Genomic DNA, 21,675 nt, shown 5'->3' on the forward strand with positions numbered 1-21,675 from the left:
GAACGAGGCAGTCAACATTATTTAAACCAGTGCTTAGCACAACGCATGGCACGTGGCAAGTGCTTAAAGAATGCTTTATCTAACAGAATTAAGGGCAGCACAAGTTTAAGAAGGATGAGGACTGATAAAGATCATGAGGCTGACAATCATAGTTTACTAGTAACTTCCGAAAGAGCAGTTTTAGTTAAGTAACAAAAATTGTTAAGCCAGCTTCCAAAGTGGTGAGAAGTAAGGGAGCACAGAGAAAGGGAGAAAAGATAGAGGAAAACAATTGCAGGGGAAATCAGGGTCTAGTGAAAGAACAAACTGAAGGAAAGTGAGAGGATAAAAGGTACACGGAGATGGGTTAACTTTGGTAACCAGGTACCTTCCCCTTGCCTAGCAGGCCTGGGAATAAAATTAATTGAATCACAATTGCAAGTAGCAAACCACAAATATTCCATAAATCTCACTCTTCAGAAAAGTCTTTTGCCTTCTCTAAGCCTAAGTGCCATCATCTGTAAAACAAGGCTAATATTTTTACTCCCTACTTCATAGGACCATTATGAGGAAAATGCTTTGCAAATCTTAGAATCGCAAGATTCAGAGATAGAAAGAACACAGAAAAGCATATACAAAGTCATGTAATCCAACTCCATCTTTTATAGCTGAGGAAATGAAGGTCTAGTGGGAAGTGACTTACTCAAGGACACATGGCTAAAAAAAGCCATATAAATGAGAGCAATTATATTAGCAACTGCCCTTCTATAGGTATCTGTATTAAATGCTCAGTTGTTAATTCGCTCACTCAAGCTCCACAGCTTATTTAGAGCCTCACTTACTGAACAAAATGAATTTCTTTTACCTTATATTTTTAGACTAGATAACACTACCAGGTCTAGCATTTATTAATAGTTTCCTGCCTTTGAAAATAGTTTTCTTGCAGACCATAGAGAAGCACAAACTGGGTAGCTTTGAAAGTATGAACTTCAATTATAGACTCTAAAAGAAAGGACAGCAGTACATAACAGAGACCTGAAGTTTTCTGTATAATCTCCTTATTCTGTTCTATTATGTATATGAAAATACTCATTTTATTTGGTTTAAGGTCAGAAAAAAATAAACCAAAAAAAGAGAGAAGAAAATACTTCTGTTGCTATTGTATAAATGGAAATCAGAATGTAAGTTTTTTACTATGTTGGAAATACAAAGCTGGAATTTATCAAGACCATAATCAATCTCCTTGTACTTAAAAATAGAGCAAGTATTCAAATGGGCACCTCTCTACTGATATCCAAAAGAGAAGGGTGACTCAACAACTAAGATTAACTTAATGATATTTTTTAAGGAAGGGAATACACATATATATAGTGCCTACTACATGCCAGGCACTGAGCTAAGTGCTTTTTACATTTGATCCTCACAACAACCCTGTGAAGTAGGTGCTGTTATTATCCCCAATTTACAGTTGAAAAAACTAAGAGAAATATTCAATGATTTACCCAGAGTCACACAGCTAGTAAATTTCTGAGGTCCCATTTGAACTCAGATCATCCTGATTCTAGGTCTAGGGCTTTATCCATTGTACTACCTAGCTGTCTTATTTCAGTATCATGAACAAAAATGCTGCCAACTTTGCAGTGCTAAAATTAAGAGTATTAGAGAAAAAGTATTATGGTCATACAATAACAAAGGCAAATAACATATTAAAAATTAAAATTCATCTTAGTTACTGACTTGCTCATACTAATCTTAATAGAAATAAATCAAAGTTGTATGTTATCAAATGTACCCACTGTAATGAATGTGCAATCTAATAAAGGGCTGGGAAAAGAGGGGAAGGTCTTTACACAAATGATGCAAAAACAAAAAGGCATTCATAAATTTTTTTAAAAGTAAGAATAAATCCAAATATTCAATACTTACCTTTAGCAATTAATCCCTGAGTAACCAACATACTTGTTGCAGAAAAGGGAACAGCTGTAGGGGAGGAAAGAACAACTTGTCAAAACAAAAGAAGTTGCAAAGATTTTTATTCCTAGGAAGGTTAATTTAAAAAGTCAGCAAGAGTTAAAATGATTAACTTTTAAACCTTTTTTAAAAGAGTGAAGGGAACAGAACTAGAATTCAACAACAACAACACACTAAAGACAAACAACTTGGAAAGACTTTACAAACTTTCTCCCCCATTTAACAGTATTTTATTTTTTTCCAATTACGTGTGGTTTTCAACATTTATTTTCATAAGTTTTTGAGTTCCAAATTTTTCTCCCTCTCTCCCTCCCCTCCCCAAGAGAGCAAGCAATCTGATATAGGTTATACACACGTAATCATGTTAAACATATTTCCACATTATTCATGTTGTGAAAGAACAAAAAGGAAAAACCATAAGAAAGAAAAAAACAGAAAACAAACAAAAAAGTGAAAACAGTATGCTTCAATCTGCATTCAGACTCCAAAGTTCTTTCTCAGAATGTGGATAGCATTTTTCCACCATGAGTCTTTTGGAATTATCCTGGATCATCGTGTTACTAAGAGCTAAGTCTATCATAGTTGATCATCACACAATGTTGCTGTTATTGTGTATTACAATGTTTCCTGATTCTGCTCACTTTACTCAGAATAAGTTAGTCTAAGTGTTTCCAGGTTTTTCTGAAGTTCTCCTGCTCATCATTTCTTATAGCACAACAGTATTCCATTACATATACCACAACTTGTTCAGTCATTCCCCAACTGATGGGCATTCCCTCGATTTCCAATTCTTGGCCACCACAAAAACAGCTGCTGTAAATATTTTTGTACATGTGGGTCCTTTTCCCTTTTTTATGATCTCTTTGGGATATAGACCTAGTAGCAGTATTGCTGGATCAAAAGGGATACAGTTTTATAGCCCTTTGGGAATAACTCCAAATTGCTCTCCAGAATGGTTGGATCACCACCACCAATGCATTAGTGTTCTGATTTTCCCCACATCTTCTCCAACATTTATCATTTTCCTTTTTTGTTCTTATTAATCAATCTAATAGGTGGTACCTCAGAGTTCGCATTTCCCTAATCAATAGAAATTTAGAGCACTTTTTCATATGACTATAGATAGCTTTACTTTCTTCATCTGAAAACTACCTGTTCATATCCTTTGACCATTTATCAATTGGGGAATGACTTGTACTCTTATAAATTTAACTCGGTTCTCTATATATTTGAGAAATGAGGCCTTTACCAGAAACACGGTCTGTAAAAATTGTTTCCCAGCTTTCTGCTTTTCTTCTAATCTTGGTTGCATTGGTTTTATTTGTTCAAAAACATTTTTTAATACAGTCAAAATTATCCATTTTGCATTTCATGTTTTCTACCTCTTATTTGGTCATAAATTCTTCCCTTATCCATAGAACTGACAAGTAAACGATTCCTTACTCTCCTAATTTGCTAATGGTATCACCCTTTATGTCTAAATCATGTTCCCATTTCGACCTTATCTTGGTATAGGGTGTGAGATGTTGGTCTATGCTCAGTTTCTGCTATACTATTTTCCAGTTTCCCCAGCAGTTTTTATCAAATAGTGGTTAGAAGCTGGAGTCTTTGGGTTTATCAAATAGTAGATTACTACAGTCATTGATTACTGTGTCTTGTGTATCTAACCCATTCCACTCTATTTCTTAGCCAGTACCAAATAGTTTTGATGATTGTCACTTCATAATATAGTTTTAGATGTGCTACAGGCAGCCACCTTCCTTTGCATTTTTTCCATTAATTCCCTTGACACTTTTGACCTTTTGTTCTTCCAGATGAATTTAGTTATTTTTCTAGCTCTATAAAATAAATTTTGATAGTCTGGTATGGCACTGAATAACTAAATTAATTTGGATAGAACTGTTATTTTTATTATATTAGCTCTGCCTACCCATGACCAACTGATATTTTTCCAATGGTTTAGATATGACTTTATTTGTGTGAAGTGTTTTGTAATCATGTTCATATAGTTCCTGGGTTTGTCTTGGCAGCTAGACTCTCAAATATTTTATACTGTCTACAGTTATTTTAAATGGAATTTCTCTATCTTACAAACTTTGATCAATATGATAACCAACCATGATTCTAGAGATAACGAACAATCCCCACCTCTTGAAAGAGGGGACAGATTGAAGAAAGAGGATGCTCTACAATTGTGAACATGGTTAACACAGGAATTTCTTTTGCTTAATCACGTATATTAATAATATTCAGCACCTCCTCATCAAGTTATAGACTTAGCATTGGGCATGGAAAGGTTACGGGACCTCTGAAGGAGGGATGCTGATTTGCACTGGTAGAAACAGTCTCTTCAAGAGCTCTTAACATCAATGAAACCACTGATGCAAACAACAACAAAATATATATAGTGTACATGCTATATGATGTGGGCATGCACATATATCGATATACTTCATATGCTACTTTACTGAATGCTACTTTATAGAAACTTATTAATAGTATCAATAAATTAAAGCAAAGTAAAAAAAACCTTTTTGTATGTTGTCAGATTAAAACTTTCTTTTAAGAGTAACTTTTTTGAGTATCATACATACAGAAAATTGGGGGGGGAGTCCAATGAATTTCTAACGAATAGCATAAAATTACAGAGCTCAAATGGATATTTATACAACATCCCCCCCCCAAACTGTCGTCCAATATTCTGAAACCTTAAGTCTTTTTTTTTTTGGTTGGGCAATGGGGGTTAAGTGACTTGCCCAGGGTCACACAGCTAGTAAGTATTATGTGTCTGAGGACAGATTTGAACTTAGGTCCTCCTGAATCCAGGGCCGGTGCTCTATCCATCGCGCCACCTAGCTGCCCCTAAACCTCAAGTCTTTTAATGACAAGAAACACACTATCTTCAAAAAATTTTTTAATGAACAAAAATCAATTCGCTTTCTTCTAACCCAATACTTACCAATAAAAAAAGAAAAAGAAAACTCTTGTGACAAAAACACCTGGTCAAACAAAACAAATTCTTGCAGTAGCCATGTCCAAAAAACATGTCTCATTCTGCATCAAGTCCATCACCTCTCTGTCAGGAAGAGGGCAGTGTGCTTCATCACTGATCCTCTGGAATCATGGCTGAATGTATTACCTTCTGAGATACTCACCGTAGTTGGGTACATCTCTAATTTTAAAGGAATTTTTCCCTATGCTGAGCAAAAGCTTAATCCTCTATAGTAACCACCCAGTGGCCAGGGGCATTCTGGGATCAAGCAGAATGAGTCTAATAACTCTTCCACATGATAACCCATAAAAACATAAGATAGCATATCTTGTCTTCTCCATGCTAAACAGCCTCAGGTCCTTACTAATTTTCAGCCTAAGGATGATTTTACAACCTCATAAACTTGGTTTTTCCCTTGGTTTACTTTACTATTCATTCTGAAAAAAAAAATCATTTTATGGACTAAAACTTTCAATGCCCCCAGAAATAAGTAGATCCTAAAGTCAGAGTGTGTGAGTGTGTCTGTGTGTAAAAAGAGAGAGAGTATGGATATGATCATAGATTTAGAATTTGAAGGGACCTTAGAGACTGTCTCGTCAAAGCCCCCTCATTATACAGATAAGGAGAACTGGGATATACCTGTTCACAGACAGAAGTGCATCATGATGGATAGTGAGTTGGCCTCATAGACAAAAAGACCTTGAATCAAGTCCCACATCTGACACAGACTAGCAGTGTGAGCCTGGCAAGTCACACACAGAGTGATATGGTTATGGGTGTGTGTGTGTGTGTGTGTGTGTGTGTGTGTGTGTGTGTGTGTGTGTGTGTGTGTGTGTGTGTGTGTGTGTGTGTACGTACATACAAACGGTCCTCCTTATCCTTATTTGAAGATTCTGCTAATTAATAAGTGTAGGTCAATGTATAACCAGGAGCCCCCTTCTCAATCTTTACACATAAAAGGCTCTTTTTAAATGCTGAAAATGATCCACTCTCACCATTTAATGTACAAGGTATCAATAATGAACAGGTTACATTATCAATCAAGCATTTACTAAGCACTTATTATTATGCACTGGAGACAGACAAAAGTGAAAGACCCTGTTCTCAAGAAACTTATGTTCTAAAGGAGAATACAACATATACATATATATACATAACAGAGTATACACAAAATGAAGACAATTAATTTGAGGAAAGGATGCACTACCAACTGGGGGTGTGTACAGAGAAGGAGGTATAAAGAAGAAATGGAGAAACCAAGCAAAGTTTCATGAAGAAGTTGGTGCTGAGTCACATCTTGAAGGAAACCAGGGATTTCAAGATGTAGGTTAAGGGAGGAATGCATTCTAGGTAGGGATGGGTGAGCCTAGTTTAAAGGATTAGAAAATTATGTGTGGAAGGTCAAAATGGCTAGAATGTAGAGGGTACAGAGTGCAGTAATGTGTAAGATGACTGGAAAAGTAGGAAGCGGTAGGTTATGAAGAAATCTTTTTACCCATACTTTTTTTTGATTATATCTTTCATACCACTTCCTGTAGTCCTTGTTTTTAAAGTGATATAGCCTTCTTATGTCACTCTCTATTAGCCTTTAGTTGATCCTCAATTTCAATTCTGACATTTGGTTCCATGACTCACACAACACCAGAACACTGATACTTCTAAAATGGGCCTCTGATAAAAGGATCTTTTAAAAATATGACTTTAAAATATACGTATCTAAAACCAAAAGTTGCCGCTATATGCAATGAGTGAAATACTAGAAGTATTCACAATAAATACAGTAAAGGACTATCTTTTTAACTGCTGGTATTTGACATAGCTCAAGAAATAAGCTAGCAACAGCATGAAGAGATAGAAATTAAGGCAAGATGGGCAGAAAGGACACAAAACTATTCCTATTTGCTGACATCACAGATTACTTAGAAAACCCAAGAGAATCAGTGAAGAAACTAATGAAGACTTTTCAATAGCTTCAGTAATGTAACAGGATACAAAATAAGGCCACAAAAATCAACATTTCTATATAACAGTAACAAATTACAGAAGGAAATAGTGAAAAGGGAAGGTGCATTCAAAATAAATTAAAAATGCACAAAATATCTAGGAGTCAGTCCATCAAGGCACTGTCAAGACCAGTATAGACAGAATTATAAATTATTCTCTGAAGAAATAAAGGATGGGGGCAGTGAGGTGCACAGTGGATAGAGTACCGGTCCTGGAGTCAGAAGGACCTGAGTTCAAATCTGACCTTAGACACTTGACACTTACTAGCTGTGTGACTCTGGGCAAGTCACTTAACCCCAACTGCCTCACCAAAAAAAGAAAAAAAAACAGAAAAAAATAAAGGATGAAAAATAATTAGAAGAATTTTCAGTGCTCATGGTTGGGTCATACCAATATAATAAACATGATACTATCTAAATTAGATTCAGATTTAGTGCTATGCTAAACTATCAACAGAATGTTTCATCAAGCTAAAACAAGTTAAAACAACAAATTTTGTTAGGAGGGACAGTCTACAGCTTCAAGTGAAATAATGAAGAAAAAAAATAGAAATGAACAGAGAATAGTATGTCCAACTCAAATTATACTATAAAGTAGTAGTAATCAAAACTACTTGGTACTGGTTAAAAGAAAAAAGCAAAGTAGATTAGCAGAAGAGATTAGATAGGAAGACTCAGAAACAATCAAACATAGTGACCCAGTGTTCACTGAGTCCAAGAATGTAAATTACCTGTGGAACAATTCCCTATTTGACAAGACTTCTTGGGAAAACTGGAAAACAATTTGGCAGAAATTAGGATTAGAACAAGATCTTACATCATATACCATAAGCTCGAAATGGACATGAATGATCTGAATATTAAAATATTAAAATGATCTGAATATTAAAAAGAACACATTTTTTAAAAAAAGCCAAAGAACCAAATGAGATGCTTTTTATAGCTATAGCTATTAAAAAAAAAGGGCTATCAAGATAACCAAAGGGACAAAGACGATCTCAAAAGAGAAATATACAATTTACATGAAACTGAAAAGCTTTCACATATACAAAAGAATTCCAACTAATATAAGAAAGGAAGGATTGGGGGGCGGGGATCTCTTCACCAAGTACCTCTGATAAAGATCTGTTAGCCAAAGTATATATGGAACTAAAACAAATTAACATTTTCCCCGATAAGTGGTCAGAAGATATGACCAAACAATTATCAAAAGAAAGGAACTGCTAGTAAATTTTAAAACAAAACAAAACAACAAACTTGTAATAACCATGTGAAAGAATGCTCCAAAGCACTAATCAGAGAAATGTAAATCAAAGTATCTTTGGGGTTTTACTACATATCCAGCAAACTGGCAAAGATGACAAAAGATGGGAATAGTCAGTATTGGAGGGGTTGCGGGAAATCGGGCATTTTAAAGACTGCTGGTAGAGCTGTGAACTAGTCTAACCATTCAAGAAAATAATTTGTTATTGTGTGGAAAAAGTGACAGAAATGTTGACAGAAAAACTAAGATAATAAGGAGGGAGGAGGAAGAAGACAGGAGATGGAGAAGAGGGGCAAGGAGGATGAGAAGGCTGCCATATTGCTGTCTGCTGCGATGGTGGCAAAGGAGAAAGAACCCAACCAAAGATAATTATTGTGGGGGTACAGAAGATATCGGTTCACACTCAGAAGACAGTGAAGTTATAAAAACCACTCCCACTTTAAAGAAAAATGTCATCAAACGGTCAAAAGCCAAAAAATAATTCTTGGAAAAGCTTTTACTTTAAAAATTAAATAAGAGAAGTTGAGGAAAACTTAGAAAAAAAAATAAGACCAATCCAAGAAAAGAATTGGGGAATGGCAAAACAAGTTGTGTTATATGACTGTGATGGAATACTACCATGTTGTAAGAAATGATTAAGTTGGTTGATTTTAGAAAAAAGATGGAAAGACTTGCATGAAATAATGACGAGCAGAATGAGTAGAACCAAGAGAATGTTGTGCACAGTAACAGCAATACTGTTCTAAGAACAACTTTGAATGACTAAGTCATTTTGAGTATTATAAATACTCAAATCAACTACAAAAGACCTATGAAGGAAGATACTATAGACTTCCAGAGAAAGATCTGATAAATGGAAGTATGTATAGTATGGTCATTCATACACACACACACACACACACACACACACTTTTTGTGTCTAATGGTAGCCTTCTCTTGGGCAGGGTTGGAAGGGACAGAGAAAAAAAATATACAGCAGAGAAAACTTAAAAGGAAGCATACAAAATCAAGGTAGCTTTGAAAATGATATGTAACATGGTTTTATGCTGAATTTTTTTTATGTTGTGCTGTGCACGTGAAAATGTTCTTTTTTTTAGAAGTGTAGTAAGTGGCCAGGGTAGCTGATCCATGTCTTAAGAGTCTCTTGGGAAAAAAAAAGTTTCTTGACACATCTGTTGTTGGATTCAAAAGTGACTCTACACACATGGGCCACAAGGAGAAAGTTAAGAGATAAATTTCTTATTTTTATGTTTATATAATACTTCTGTTGAAAGTTATGCTGACTCACTTACCTATTGTTCCCAGTCCTCTTTACCAAATACTGTTGGGGGGAGGCCCTGGTGAGTAAGGAGACACCCAGTCTACAATTTTTTATCAGCTGCTATGTCAAGTACCCCCACCTGCAAATGGACACATTCTTGCCATGTTGGGGAGGAACTGAGATGCTGGAATTCTTTTGCTGAGGTGGACCTATCTGAATTGTCTTAAAGTTACCTATAAAAGCTGTCTCCACCTTGAAGCCATTGCTGATCTTCAGTGATCAGCCTGACAATGTACTAGTACCTTAATGTATTTATAATAAAATCCTTTTAATTCTCTTTTAAAAAATGTTATTTTTTTGTTCTTTTTGTATTTAAGTTCAAGGATCTTCCCCTTCCTAATAAAGTTTAAGAACTTGTAACACCCACACAAAATTATACTGCCTCCAGCATGGACTTCCTCTGCGTATATTTGGTGCAAGCTAGTTACTTTTTCTAACTCTGTTTTCTCCAATGCTCTCTCCAGTTCCTCTATGAGCACTTCCAAGGCTGTGAGGTTAAGAGCACAAATGCTGTGGTGGTTCTACTGTCACAGAATCACAGAATTCAAGATTTGAAAGTGGTTCACTGGCTATTTAATCCAATCCACACACAAGAGGAATCCCTAAGAGGAACTACACCACTTCTAAGAGAAACCCATTCCACTTTTGGCCAGCACTAATTGTTAGGAAGTTTTTCTTAACATCCAATCTAAATTTGCCTCTTTGCAACTTCCACCCAGTATAGTTTTAAGCCTACTGGGGCTGAACAGGACAAACCAAACCTCTCTTCTACCTGACAATCCTTCAAAATACTTGATGAAAGTGAAGATGTCCATATATCTTCTCTAGGCTGAACCCGTCTCATTCCTTCACCCAAACCAGCACTTCCCATCTAGTTTCTCTCTTCTGGATGTCCTAGTCTTCCCTTCTTCCTCAACACAGACAGCAATGTTCTTTTTAAAATACGGTGCTCCGCATCGAGAGAAAGAACTACGGAGTCTAAACGCAGATCAAAGCATGCTATTTTCTCTCCTTTTTCTTTCTTGTGGGTTTTCCCTTTTGTTCTGATTCTTCTTTCACAACATGGCTAATGTGGAAATGTTTAATATGACAATGTATGTATAGCCTATATCAGATTGCCTACTGTCTTGGGGAGTGAGAAAAAAATTTGGAACTCAAAAAACATTGAAAGCTATCTTTACATGTAAGTGGAAAAAATAAAATACTATTAAGCAGGGGAAAAAATTTGGTGCTCAGAATCAGCACTTCAGAGGAAGACTGAGGAGAACATAGGTCACTCTCTCTCTATTCCTTCAAGCTCTCTTAATGCAACCCAATATCCCCTTAACTCTTCTGGATGCCTCCGACTGAGTTGTAATCCACTGAAGTCCAAGATCTTTTTCAGAACAACTGCTGTCTGCTCATGCTTTCCTCATTTTATAATGGGGAAAGTCTTTTTTCTTTTACCCAAGTAGAAAACTTCACATTTATTCCTACTGAATTTCATCTTATTAGATCCAGTCTAATGCTCTGGTCTGTTAAGATCCTATTAGATCCTAATTCTGTGATGCAATATATTGGCTGCTTTTCCAAACTTTGTGTCATCTGCAAATTCAGTGAATGTGGTAATAATATAGCAATAATAGTTAGCATTTATAGAATGCTTATTACGAGCCAGACACTATGCTAAGCACTTCATACATTATACATGTTGATCCTCACAACAATCCTGGGAGACAGATGCTATTATTATCTTCATTTTACATTTGAGGAAACTGAGGCAGACAGGTCAATTGACTTGTCCAGAGTCACACAGCTACTCAGTGTTTGAGGCCACGTTTGAACTCAGTTCTTTTTGAGTTCAGGTCTAGCACTCTCCACAATTCTGCTAGCTGCCGCTTGATGCCATTTCTGCCTTTATCCAAGTCACTAATCAAAAAGTTAAATAGCTCAGGGCCACTATTCCACCAAAACTCTTGCCACATTGACATTAAAACACTAACAACTATTCTGAGTCCAGTCACTCAATCAGTCTGTCTAATTCTCTCATTTGAAATTCTCCATCTTCTCTACAAGAATAGTACAGCATACTTTATCAGAAGCCTTGCTACATCTAGCAGGTAAAATTACATTCGCATTCATACCTATTTAGTAATCCTGTAAAAAAAAAAAGAAATGAGGTTAGTCTGCAATGACCAGTTCTTCATAAAGCCAAGCTGGCTTTTAGTAATTTTCACTTCCCATTCTACACATTCACAAACTCTCTTCAAGGATCTGCTTTAGAGTTTTCTCAGGTATTAAAGTCAAGGTCAATGACTTACAGTTTGCAGATTCTATTCTAAAATTTTTCTTTTTTGAAAATCAGGACATTTGCCTTTCACCCATCTTATATCGTCTCTCTCATTTTTCTTGCTCTTTCAAATATCACTAACAGTAGCTCAGCAATCACATATGCCAGCTCTTTCAGTAGTCATGAATTCATCTGGGCCAGATGACTTGAACTCATTAAGGACAGGTAAGCATTCTTATTATAGTCCTGTTTATCTTGGCTCTTTGATGATGAAAAGTTTAGGAACAGGTACTGGATGAAAAGTTTATTATTAAAAAAAAAATCTTTGCAGATCTTTTCCATCCTTGCTTGCTTCTAATTTCATCCTTAAATTTCCTGAGAATTACATTGCTTAGTTAGGCCTCTAACTGAGCCATTCAAAAATTGCTTTTTCACACTACAGTTTCTGAATGTCTTTTGAGGAGATACTATTAATAATATCACCATCCCTCTCTGTAAGATTTTACAAACAGAGGACCAAGAACTATTTTCTTCATCCTTTGTTTCACTGACTGCAATATTCAAAAACTAATCACTAAGTGGCTCTATGTTTAGCTATGCTAGTCTTTCAAAAGCAGAAAGTCTGCCAGAGCTACTCAGAACATTTCCAGAGCAATAAAATTCCTATCATTCCCACACAACATAGTCTCTGTTCCAGTCAGTCCAGTCTGGACATTTTCCTCTGAATGTGATACTCTCATTGTCATTTCTTACCTCCCCTTCATTTCCAACTCCATCTATATGTTGTCTTTTCCTATTATAACTTAAGCTCCTTGCGGGCAAGAACTACTTTGTTGGCTGGTATTTGTATACTCAATGTTTAGCACAGTCTCTAGCACCGTAAACGGTCATTCATTCCACTTCTGTGCCTTTCTTAATAATACTTTAGCATGAAATTCTCTTTTTTCTATCCTGTAGATCTAGAGTCCACTCACGTAACACCTCTTCAATGAGGTCTTTTCCAAATACTTCAGACCAAACTAACCCATCCCCTCCTTTTTAAAAATGTATTTACTTTTAGTTTTCAACATTCACTTCCATAAGACTTTGACTTTTAAATTTTCTCCTCCTCCCTCCTCTCCCCAAGACGGCATGCAACTTGATATAGATTCTACATATACATTCATATTAAACATATTTTCACATTGGTTATGTTGTAAAGAAGAATTAGAACCAATGGGAGAAACCACGAGAAAGAAGAAACAAAACAACAAAAAAAGAGAAAATAGTATGCTTCCATCTGCATTTAGACTCCAAAGTTCTTCCTTTGGATGTGGATAGCATTTTCCATCATGAGGTTTTTGGAGTTGTCTCAGATCCTTGCATTGCTGAGAAAAGCTAAGTCTATCAAAGTTAGTCATCACACAATGTGGCTGTTACTGTGTACAATGTTCTGGTTCTGCTCACTTCACTCAGCATCAGTTCATATGTCCTTCTAGGTTTTTCTGAAGTCTGCCTGCACATCATTTCCTATAGCACAATAGTATTCCATGACATTTATATACCACAACTTGTTTAGCCAGTCCCCAATTGATGGGCATCCTCTCAATTTCCAATTCTTGGCCACCACAAAAAAGCTGCTTTATTTTTGCACATGTAGGTCCTTTTCCCACTTGTATGATCTCTTTGGGATACAGCCCTAGAAGTGGTATTGCTGGGTCAAAGTTTTATAGCCCTTTGGGCATAGCTTCAAATTGCTCTCCAAAATGGTTAGATCATTTCACAACTCCACCAACAATGCATTATTGTTCCAATTTTCCCACACCTTCTCCAACATTTATCATTTTCCTGTTTTGTTATGTTGGCCAGTCTGATAGGTGTGATGTGGTGCCTCAGAGTTGTTTTGATTTGTATTTCTCTAATCAACAGTGATTTAGAGCATTTTTTCACATGACTATAGGTGGCTTTAACTTCTTCATCTGAAAACTGCCTGTTCATATCCTTTGACCATTTATCAACTGAGGAATGACTTGCATTCTTATAAATTTGACTTAGTTCTCTACATGTTTTAGAAATGAGGCCCTTACCAGAAACACTGGTTGTAAAGATTCTTTCCCAGTTTTCTACTTCCCTCCTAATCTTGTTTGCATTGACTTTGTGTAAAATCTTTTCAATTTAATGTAATCAAAATTATCCATTTTGCATTTCATAATGTTCTCTATCTCTTCTTTGGTCATAAATTCTGTTCTCCATAAATCTGACAGGTAAACTATTCCTTGCTCTCCCAGTTTGCTTATATCAGCCTTTATATCTAAATCATGTACCCATTCTGACTTTATCTTGGTATAAGCATCCCTTTTCTAAAGGCCCAATGAACTACAATGTAGTTTAGCACTTAACTATCCTGTTCATCTTTTCATGCGTGTTGGCTTTATGTTCAGAACATTATATACTCCTTAAGAGGAGTATATTACATAGCACCTTTATGACACTCTAACAACTAATGATACAGTATCTTGTCTAATTTCTCACACTGTTATTTTGTATTTTTACCTCACTTTTCAGGTATTGTTGCTTAGTCTCCTTCACAAGATAGTATCTTTAGGTCTGAGAATGATAATCATATCTTGTAATTAACAGATCTTTTGTGAAACAGATTCCTCCCAACTCCTCACCTCTCTCTTCTCAGATTATTCCAGCATTTTTACAATCCCCAGATCCTTGCTTTGTGGCACTCTCCCCTGCAAACACTGCCTTTATAACAAATAAGCATAGTGTAACAGGACTTATATGAATAAAATTACACAAAATACTGTATAGAAATAAAGACTTAAATAATTAGAAAGACACTATGGATGAACTGTAAAAACATAATAAAAATGACAGTTCTACAAACTAATTTCCAGATTATTGCCTGCAGGTCCATTAGCGTAGGGGTTATTATTCTTCTTATCATAATCAAAATGGGACTTCTGAAAAGTGCTTAGTATAGTGCCTGGAACACAGTAGGTGCTATATAATGTTTATTCTCTTCCTAGTAATAATTAGCATTTATATTGTGCTTTAAGGTTTGCCAAGCATTTTACCAATATTATCGCATTTGATCACCAACACAACCCTGTGAGGTAGGTGATATTATTATCCCCATTTTACAGATAAAGAAATTGATGTAAATACTGTCTGATGTGGAATCGGAAGTCTTTCCTACTAACTCAAGGTCCAGCTTTCTATCCCATAGGCCACCTATCTGCCTTGTAGAACTAGATAAAATAATGAAATTTGTCTGGAGGAATAAAAAGCTAAAAAATTTCAACAGAAATATTGGGAAAGAGAAAAATGAATGGGGCCTTCAAACTGTAATACAAAGCAGTAATGATAAAAATTATTTAGCACTGGTTAACAAATAGGTAAGATGATCAAGGAACTGACTAGATAAGCAAGACTCAGAAGCCATCCAACCTAGTAGCATAATATTTGATAAACCAAAAGATACAACTGGATAAAGACTGTTCCTGAAAAAACAAAAACATAAAGTAACCTGGCAGAAATTAGGTTTAGATCATCTTATACCTATATACCAATTTAAAAAAAAGTTTTTGCATGTAAACATTACTACCATTTTAAATATTAAATATTAGATGAAAGATGACTTCTAAAATTATCAAGATTTATTATTAGCAAGGTGTAAGAAAGTCAGAGTTCATACATTTTATTATATTTATCAATACAACATTAGCCAAAATTACTAAGTACTGAAATACCATGAGGAAATAATTCTGCTAATTAAACTACAAAAAATTTACCTCTTCACTAGTTCTTCAGTAAGAACTACACAAAACTGTAAGAAACTTTACTTTGATAACACTGATCTTTTCAGACTCTACAATAATTACTTAAAATGTAATAAATAACTTGACTTACATCTGTACCAGAAGCTCTCTTCATTACATTCAGCAAAGACTCTTCTTTCCTCTTCTGTTGGAATATAATCCGTTCCTATGTCTATTTATCAAAGTTAAAAAAAAAAATCAAAAAACCTACAAGAAAAAAGCTCTAAATATTAACAATATTCATTCATCAATGACACAACTAAAATATATAGAAAGTACTTTTTCAACTTTGGACAAACATCTATTTCAAATATGTCTTAACCTTAGTATCACTCAAGACAAAGAAAAGTTAATTACAGAAAGTTTCAGCATTTACAAATGTTCAATAAATATTTACTAGGGAGTGGTGGTGAGACTTCTGCATTCTGCTCTGTCCCAAAATTGGTCCTTCCATTCATCTTTCCTGTTGTGAGAGAACTGTATTAGAAGGTTAAGGAATCATAAAATTACTTAAAAACAGATCTTTACATGGAATCATAAACATGACATCACAAAAACTATCTGGATGGGTAGAAAAAATTATAGTTTTGTTGAGTAGGGTGAAGTTATTCCCTTATTAAACTACTATGTCTATAAAATGGCACAACCTCACAAATACTTGCCATCTGTGTTGCCTTTGCAATCATACAAAACCAATCAGAGAATGCTTATCTTGCTAAGGTTGATTTATTTCACATAATTTTATTTCTTTTTCACTAAGTTATGGAGAGTAGGACTAAGTTCTTAAGTGGAAGGAGACATGAAAATGGAAATTTCAAATTCATCCCAACTCCTCACAAAACATTGGTAATAGAAGCAATCTTAGGGGAACTAGAGGGCTCAGTAAATAGAGTGCTGGACCTAGAGTTAGGAAGCCTTAAATTCAAATCCAACCTCAGATAACTTATTAGTTGTGTGACCCTGGGCGAATCATTTAACCTCTGTTTGCCTTAATCTAAATAGCAAACCACACTAATATCTTTGCCAAGAAAACAGTAGACAGCATGGGCATGCTATGGTTCCAGGGGTCATGAACACAACAAAATAACAAAGAAGCAATTTTAGACATCATGTACTCTAACCAATTCATTTTATTGATGAACAAATTGAGGTGGAGGTACAAAGTTACTTGTCCAAGGTCACACAAAGGAAAAAGGGGGTCCTTAAACTATAATATAAAATACAATATAAAATAATAATCAAAATCATTTGTTACTGGTTAACAAATAGAAAAGGTGACCAATGAACAGATTATATAATCAAGACCCAGAAGCCATCTAAAATAGTAGTGTAGTATTTAATAAACTGAAGGACACAACTCCTAAGATATGGACTCTTCATTTCCGGAAAAAAACCGTAAAGCAGTCTGGGAGAAATTAGGTTTAGATCATCTTACACCTCTATATCTATTTTTTAAAAAGTTTTGCATGCCAAAATACTAAATATTGTGTAAGAAACGGGACTTCTACTAAAATTATTCCAAGATTTGTTATTTATAATTTATGCTAATTATAATTGGTCAAACTCGGGACTCCACTCCAGGTCTTTCTATTTCTAAATCTAATGTCCTTTCCTCTACACAAAAAGCAGTATTATACTAGTCTTCTCGGCAAAAAAAAAAAAATTCCTTGGGGAAAAAATGCAATGGCACAGATTTAATTTCTTTCTACTTATTCAAATTCAAATGTATCATCAAATCCTATACCCTAAAGAAAATCCTTGCTTTTCAAGAAGATATTGAAGAAACTCTCCTACGCTATATAATTTTCAAAAAGCTAAATTAAAAATAGGTGAGCAACAACATGGCACAGAAGACAGAAGACTGACCCAGGATTAAAAAAAAAAACCTTACTTCAACTCGTAACTGACAAAACTGGCTCTCTTGGTGCCCTTGAGTTGAATGAAGAGCAAGGGGCAGCCCTGCACTGGTACAAGAGTTTTCTCATTTGGAGTTCCTTACAGAAATAAAATTATAAATCTGAGTAAGAAAAAAAAAGTTAAGGACCTAACAGACCTCAAATGTTTCCTCCACCTTTTACAGTCCGGCTAGCACTCCGCAGCCCCTCGGAAAACATTTCTTCTGCCTCCTCCCCCCAGAAAAGGAAGACAAAACGCGGGGAGCCGAGCCCATCCAGGAGGAGGCAAGCCATTCGTCCTTTAAAAGGCAGGTGGCATAAAAGGCTACACTACACAGGGTGTCCCAAAAGATACAGGGAGAAAAAACAAAGCAGGCGATCCTCCCCACCCCGCTCCCAACCGGGGTTCCCATGGCCTGGGACACGCACGGCCCCCCAGAGTCCTGGACTCCCACACACCACCTCGGGCACGAACCGGGGCCGGACCCCGGGCTGTCGCCCAGTCCGGCGGATGAATGGGGGGCGGGGTGGGAGGTCACAGCTTCTCGGGACGGGGCTTCTCGGCCCCGGAGGCCCTGGGTTCCCTCGGGGTTCCCCAGCAGGCCGTGCCCTCTCTTCTGGGACAGGAAAGCCCTTTACCCACCTCCCGGCACCGGCAGCAAGGGCGCACGCGAGGCACCCCCTACAAGAGGAGGGGGGATGGGGAAGGGACGAGGGGACAGGCTGGAGGGCGGGACTGGCGCGCGCAACGCCGGAGCGAGGCCCAAGGAAGGCACGGGCGGCCGGCCGAGAGGGCGGGCGGGGGCACTCAGCGTTTACATGCAAGGACGATGACCCGGATACTTACGAGATCAGGGAGCAGGAAATGATCTCAAGACTCCGCCAACCACCGCCGCCCTCTACCACTCACGCGCAAACACACGCCGGCTTGGGCCGGAAATATGCTTTAGTCCCGCCTCTCTCTCTCCACCCGTCTGCGGGCCTCCCGTCGCTGTACTTGCGCACGACGAATCGCTAAGTTCTAGAGCGAGGCCTTTCTCTCCACCTTCCGGTTTGGAATCCAACTTTTGCCCTTTGTGACCCATCTTTTCTTAAACCTAACTGAAATGCTGCACGGGCAAAGAATTCTGGAAGCTTACCGAGCACTTTGCGCGTAGTATTCTTGCGGTGGGACACGTAGGAGACCACTAGAATTCAAAGGGTGGGGAAGGAGAAAAGGGACTCTGTACAAGAAGTAATCCCTGTGTGACCTTTCGTATTGTTTGCTAAAATCCATACTCTTTTCATTTGCGCTGTCTGCAACGTAATCCAGGTTCCATTCAACAGCATGTCCTTTGCATGTGCACCACCATAGACCCTAGTGACACATGGGGCAGAGGCATGCAATATGGTAATAGAACATGGGATTTGGAGTCAGAGGACATGGATGCTAGAGCCACCCAGTAGCTAGTGACATTAGGCCAGTCACCACCTCTCTGAGAAGTCAGTTGCCTCATCAGTAAGTACGAAGATTGGACCAATATGATCTCCAAGGTCCCTTCTATTTCTTAATTATATAATGAGACTCACTAATTCATTCAGTGGGCATTTATTAAATATCTACCATGTGCTTAGTAATGTGCACTGTAGACACATAAACCAGACAGTCTCTGGGGAAGCAAAAGTATGGCCCTTACAACACCCTCTCAAAAGAAATAAGTTCCGAGATTATTACTCTGTGTAACATTTTTTCGTTTTATTACTTTTACTCCCCTTTCTTCTTTCCTCACAGTAGAATGCATATGTGTGTGTGTGTTGTCATGTAGGTTAGGTGGGTTGTCTAAATGTGACTTATCAGGAAGGATAAGTGGATCTCTCTGGAATATCTCCCAACCTTCTCCAAAGGAGACTACGAGTCCTACCTGGAGGGGAGCAGGAGATTGGAGCCACTAAGCTCTCTTGTTCTGCTCTCCTCAGAAAGGGGATACCAGACTAGAATTGTATCTATCTGATAGCGTCCCCCAAGTTTTGCTAGTCTAGAGGAGATAATTTTTAGGTTCAAGCCTAGTTACTGTCATTTAACAGAGAAGGTGGCCCCTAAGCAATATCTGAAGGCTTAACTCTTTTCACACCAAAAGATAATCATGAAAAAAAAATCACAAATCATGAATAAAACCCATTTAGCCAAGGCAACAGTGAACAGAAATCTGAGAATTTGTACAGATTACAATATACTAGACAGTACCTAGAGTGAGCAAGCTCTTCCACTGGAAAAAAAGATGTCTCAGCTCAACCAAGGAAGTTCCCAATGTCACCCAGGAAGAAATACACAAAAGTCCCTAATGTAGCATGCTGGAAATCTGGGGCATGTTGAGCTACTGGCTCTTCTATACGTTGGCTTTTTCCCAGAGTCTTTCTTTCCCTCCAGGGGCCTCTCCCTGTACAGGGTCTGGAATGGTATGCGTCCTCTCTTGAAGCCAGGTGCTGAAGACAAAGGATCTCTCCTGTCCCAAACTCTCACCAACTCTCCCCATCACAAAGATATGAAGTGTCAAGTAATCATTCTCTCTGCCAGTGAAGAGAGCCTTAAGAAAATCCATCAGCCTTGAACTGGACCATGTCATAATTAATCTCTTTAACAGTTTCTTTTCTGAGGATGTTTCCTTGTTGGATTTGTTTCCTTTCCCCTTTGATGTGCTCTTTGTTTTTAGTTTGGTGAATTTCTAGCTGTTTCAAGGTCCTTAATAATCTGTTTATACTTACAAAAAACCATTTACTTGGACTTCCTTCCTGGAGTCCCTTCCTTTATTCTAAATAGCATAAGGGAAGTCCTGTTATTGCTGAACCTGTCTCTCCAATTCTGTCTCTGTTCTCTCTTTCCCAGATCCTTAGTCCTGGAAAATGCATAAACTTCCACCTGCGAGGGGGTGGAGTCTGATTGGGTCATACTGAGGGAAAGAATCTAAAAGGCACATAGGATTGGCCAGTAAATGCCCTTAGTGGGCATTTGTCTGCAACTGTGGATAATTCTAGCTGCTTTCTCTCTCTGTAGCCAGGCTGTCATGTGGAACTTGGAACTGGGAATGGGTAGCTCAGATATTGGCTTTTTCTCAGTGTGGACTATCAGATTCACCTAATACACATTTGTACCAGCAAGTTGGGGTTCAAGAGTAAGAGTAGCCATACTGCCACAATTCACTATCTCAGAGTCTTAGGGGTAATCCTTGTGTGTCGAAGATATTCACAAGCTTTGTTCCTGAGTCCCCACCAGTGTACTCTCCATTTAAGCAAATCAGGCGAGATGATACCATTAACTCTGAATCATGAAACAATTAGAATGCAGAAAACAAAGCAATATTAACTGTAACATAGCAGTCCACCTCTAATTTCGAGTAACAGCCCCACTAATGCGTATAGTTTCCATGGGAAAAGTGGACAGACACAAACTTAACAGAATTCTAGCAAAGAGGCCCATTAGTAAGGAAACGTGGCAGGAACAATGGAGAACTACGGATGCCATTAGCTCTTTAGGGAACAGTCTGCAACATGAGGCACTAGGTAAACAGGACTGCTTCTGGTTGCTCTGCTGGAACTAATCCAAGACTGATCTCTAAGGCAGTATTATGCTCTTTTATCCAAATCATTTTCTATAAGCCTGGGATTTGTAGAACTATTCAGGTCTGCTTTTTTGGCTGGGCTCTGTGGGGTTTCCTCTTTCTCAAGCCACAGGTGTTAGTAAAGGGCAAGGTAGCTTCACCTTTTCCCACCAGCCAGAAACACAAGAGTGTGTTGGCACCAGGAACTAGCTCATGAAAGCCGATTGTTAAATTTTCAGGATGAGCTTTTATACCTTTGAAAAATTGGCAAACCCTACAAATTGGGACTTGATTTACTATCTTGTTGATTGTCTAGACTTAATAAAATGATTGAGGAAAATGTTAGTAATCCAAATTAAACTTAAAAGTATATCTTGCATAATGATCTTTAGAGAACTGATTGTTGAGCATTTACCAGCACACCCCTGGTTAAGCAGCAAAAGATTCTTCTTCATTAAGCTGCAGTAATCATTTTCCTCCAATCAGTTCAACTCCTAGGAACAGATTTTAAGTCTTCATTAGGTCAGCTCAGAGGAACGGCAATGCAGTCTCCAAGCTCTTCTCTCTGCTGTTAGTATGAGTGCTTTTTTAGCACTC

The 21,675-nt window shown here is 37.4% G+C and overlaps 1 protein-coding gene across 6 annotated transcripts in view; it reads right to left on the bottom strand.

Moving 5' to 3' along the window:
- The window catches only part of OCIAD1 (OCIA domain containing 1), a 42,581-nt gene extending 24,236 nt beyond the window's left edge, over positions 1–18,345 (bottom strand). The window contains exons 1-5 of one of the 6 annotated variants that reach the window (XM_020990308.2): positions 18,147–18,345; positions 17,500–17,602; positions 16,006–16,071; positions 15,700–15,780; positions 1,906–1,959 (exon numbers count right to left, since the gene is read on the bottom strand). In XM_020990308.2, the coding sequence (XP_020845967.1) occupies positions 1,906–1,959; positions 15,700–15,780; positions 16,006–16,066 (196 nt within the window). In that variant the 5' untranslated portion in view covers positions 16,067–16,071; positions 17,500–17,602; positions 18,147–18,345. The other 5 variants (XM_020990314.2, XM_020990307.2, XM_020990321.2 and 2 more) reach the window with 5 other exon arrangements.
- Between the last annotated feature and the right edge of the window lie 3,330 nt (positions 18,346–21,675).

Source organism: Phascolarctos cinereus, unplaced genomic scaffold (genome assembly GCF_003287225.1).
Source record: "Phascolarctos cinereus isolate Bilbo 61053 unplaced genomic scaffold, phaCin_HiC Scaffold_9;HRSCAF=440, whole genome shotgun sequence".
Lineage (NCBI taxonomy): Eukaryota > Metazoa > Chordata > Mammalia > Diprotodontia > Phascolarctidae > Phascolarctos > Phascolarctos cinereus.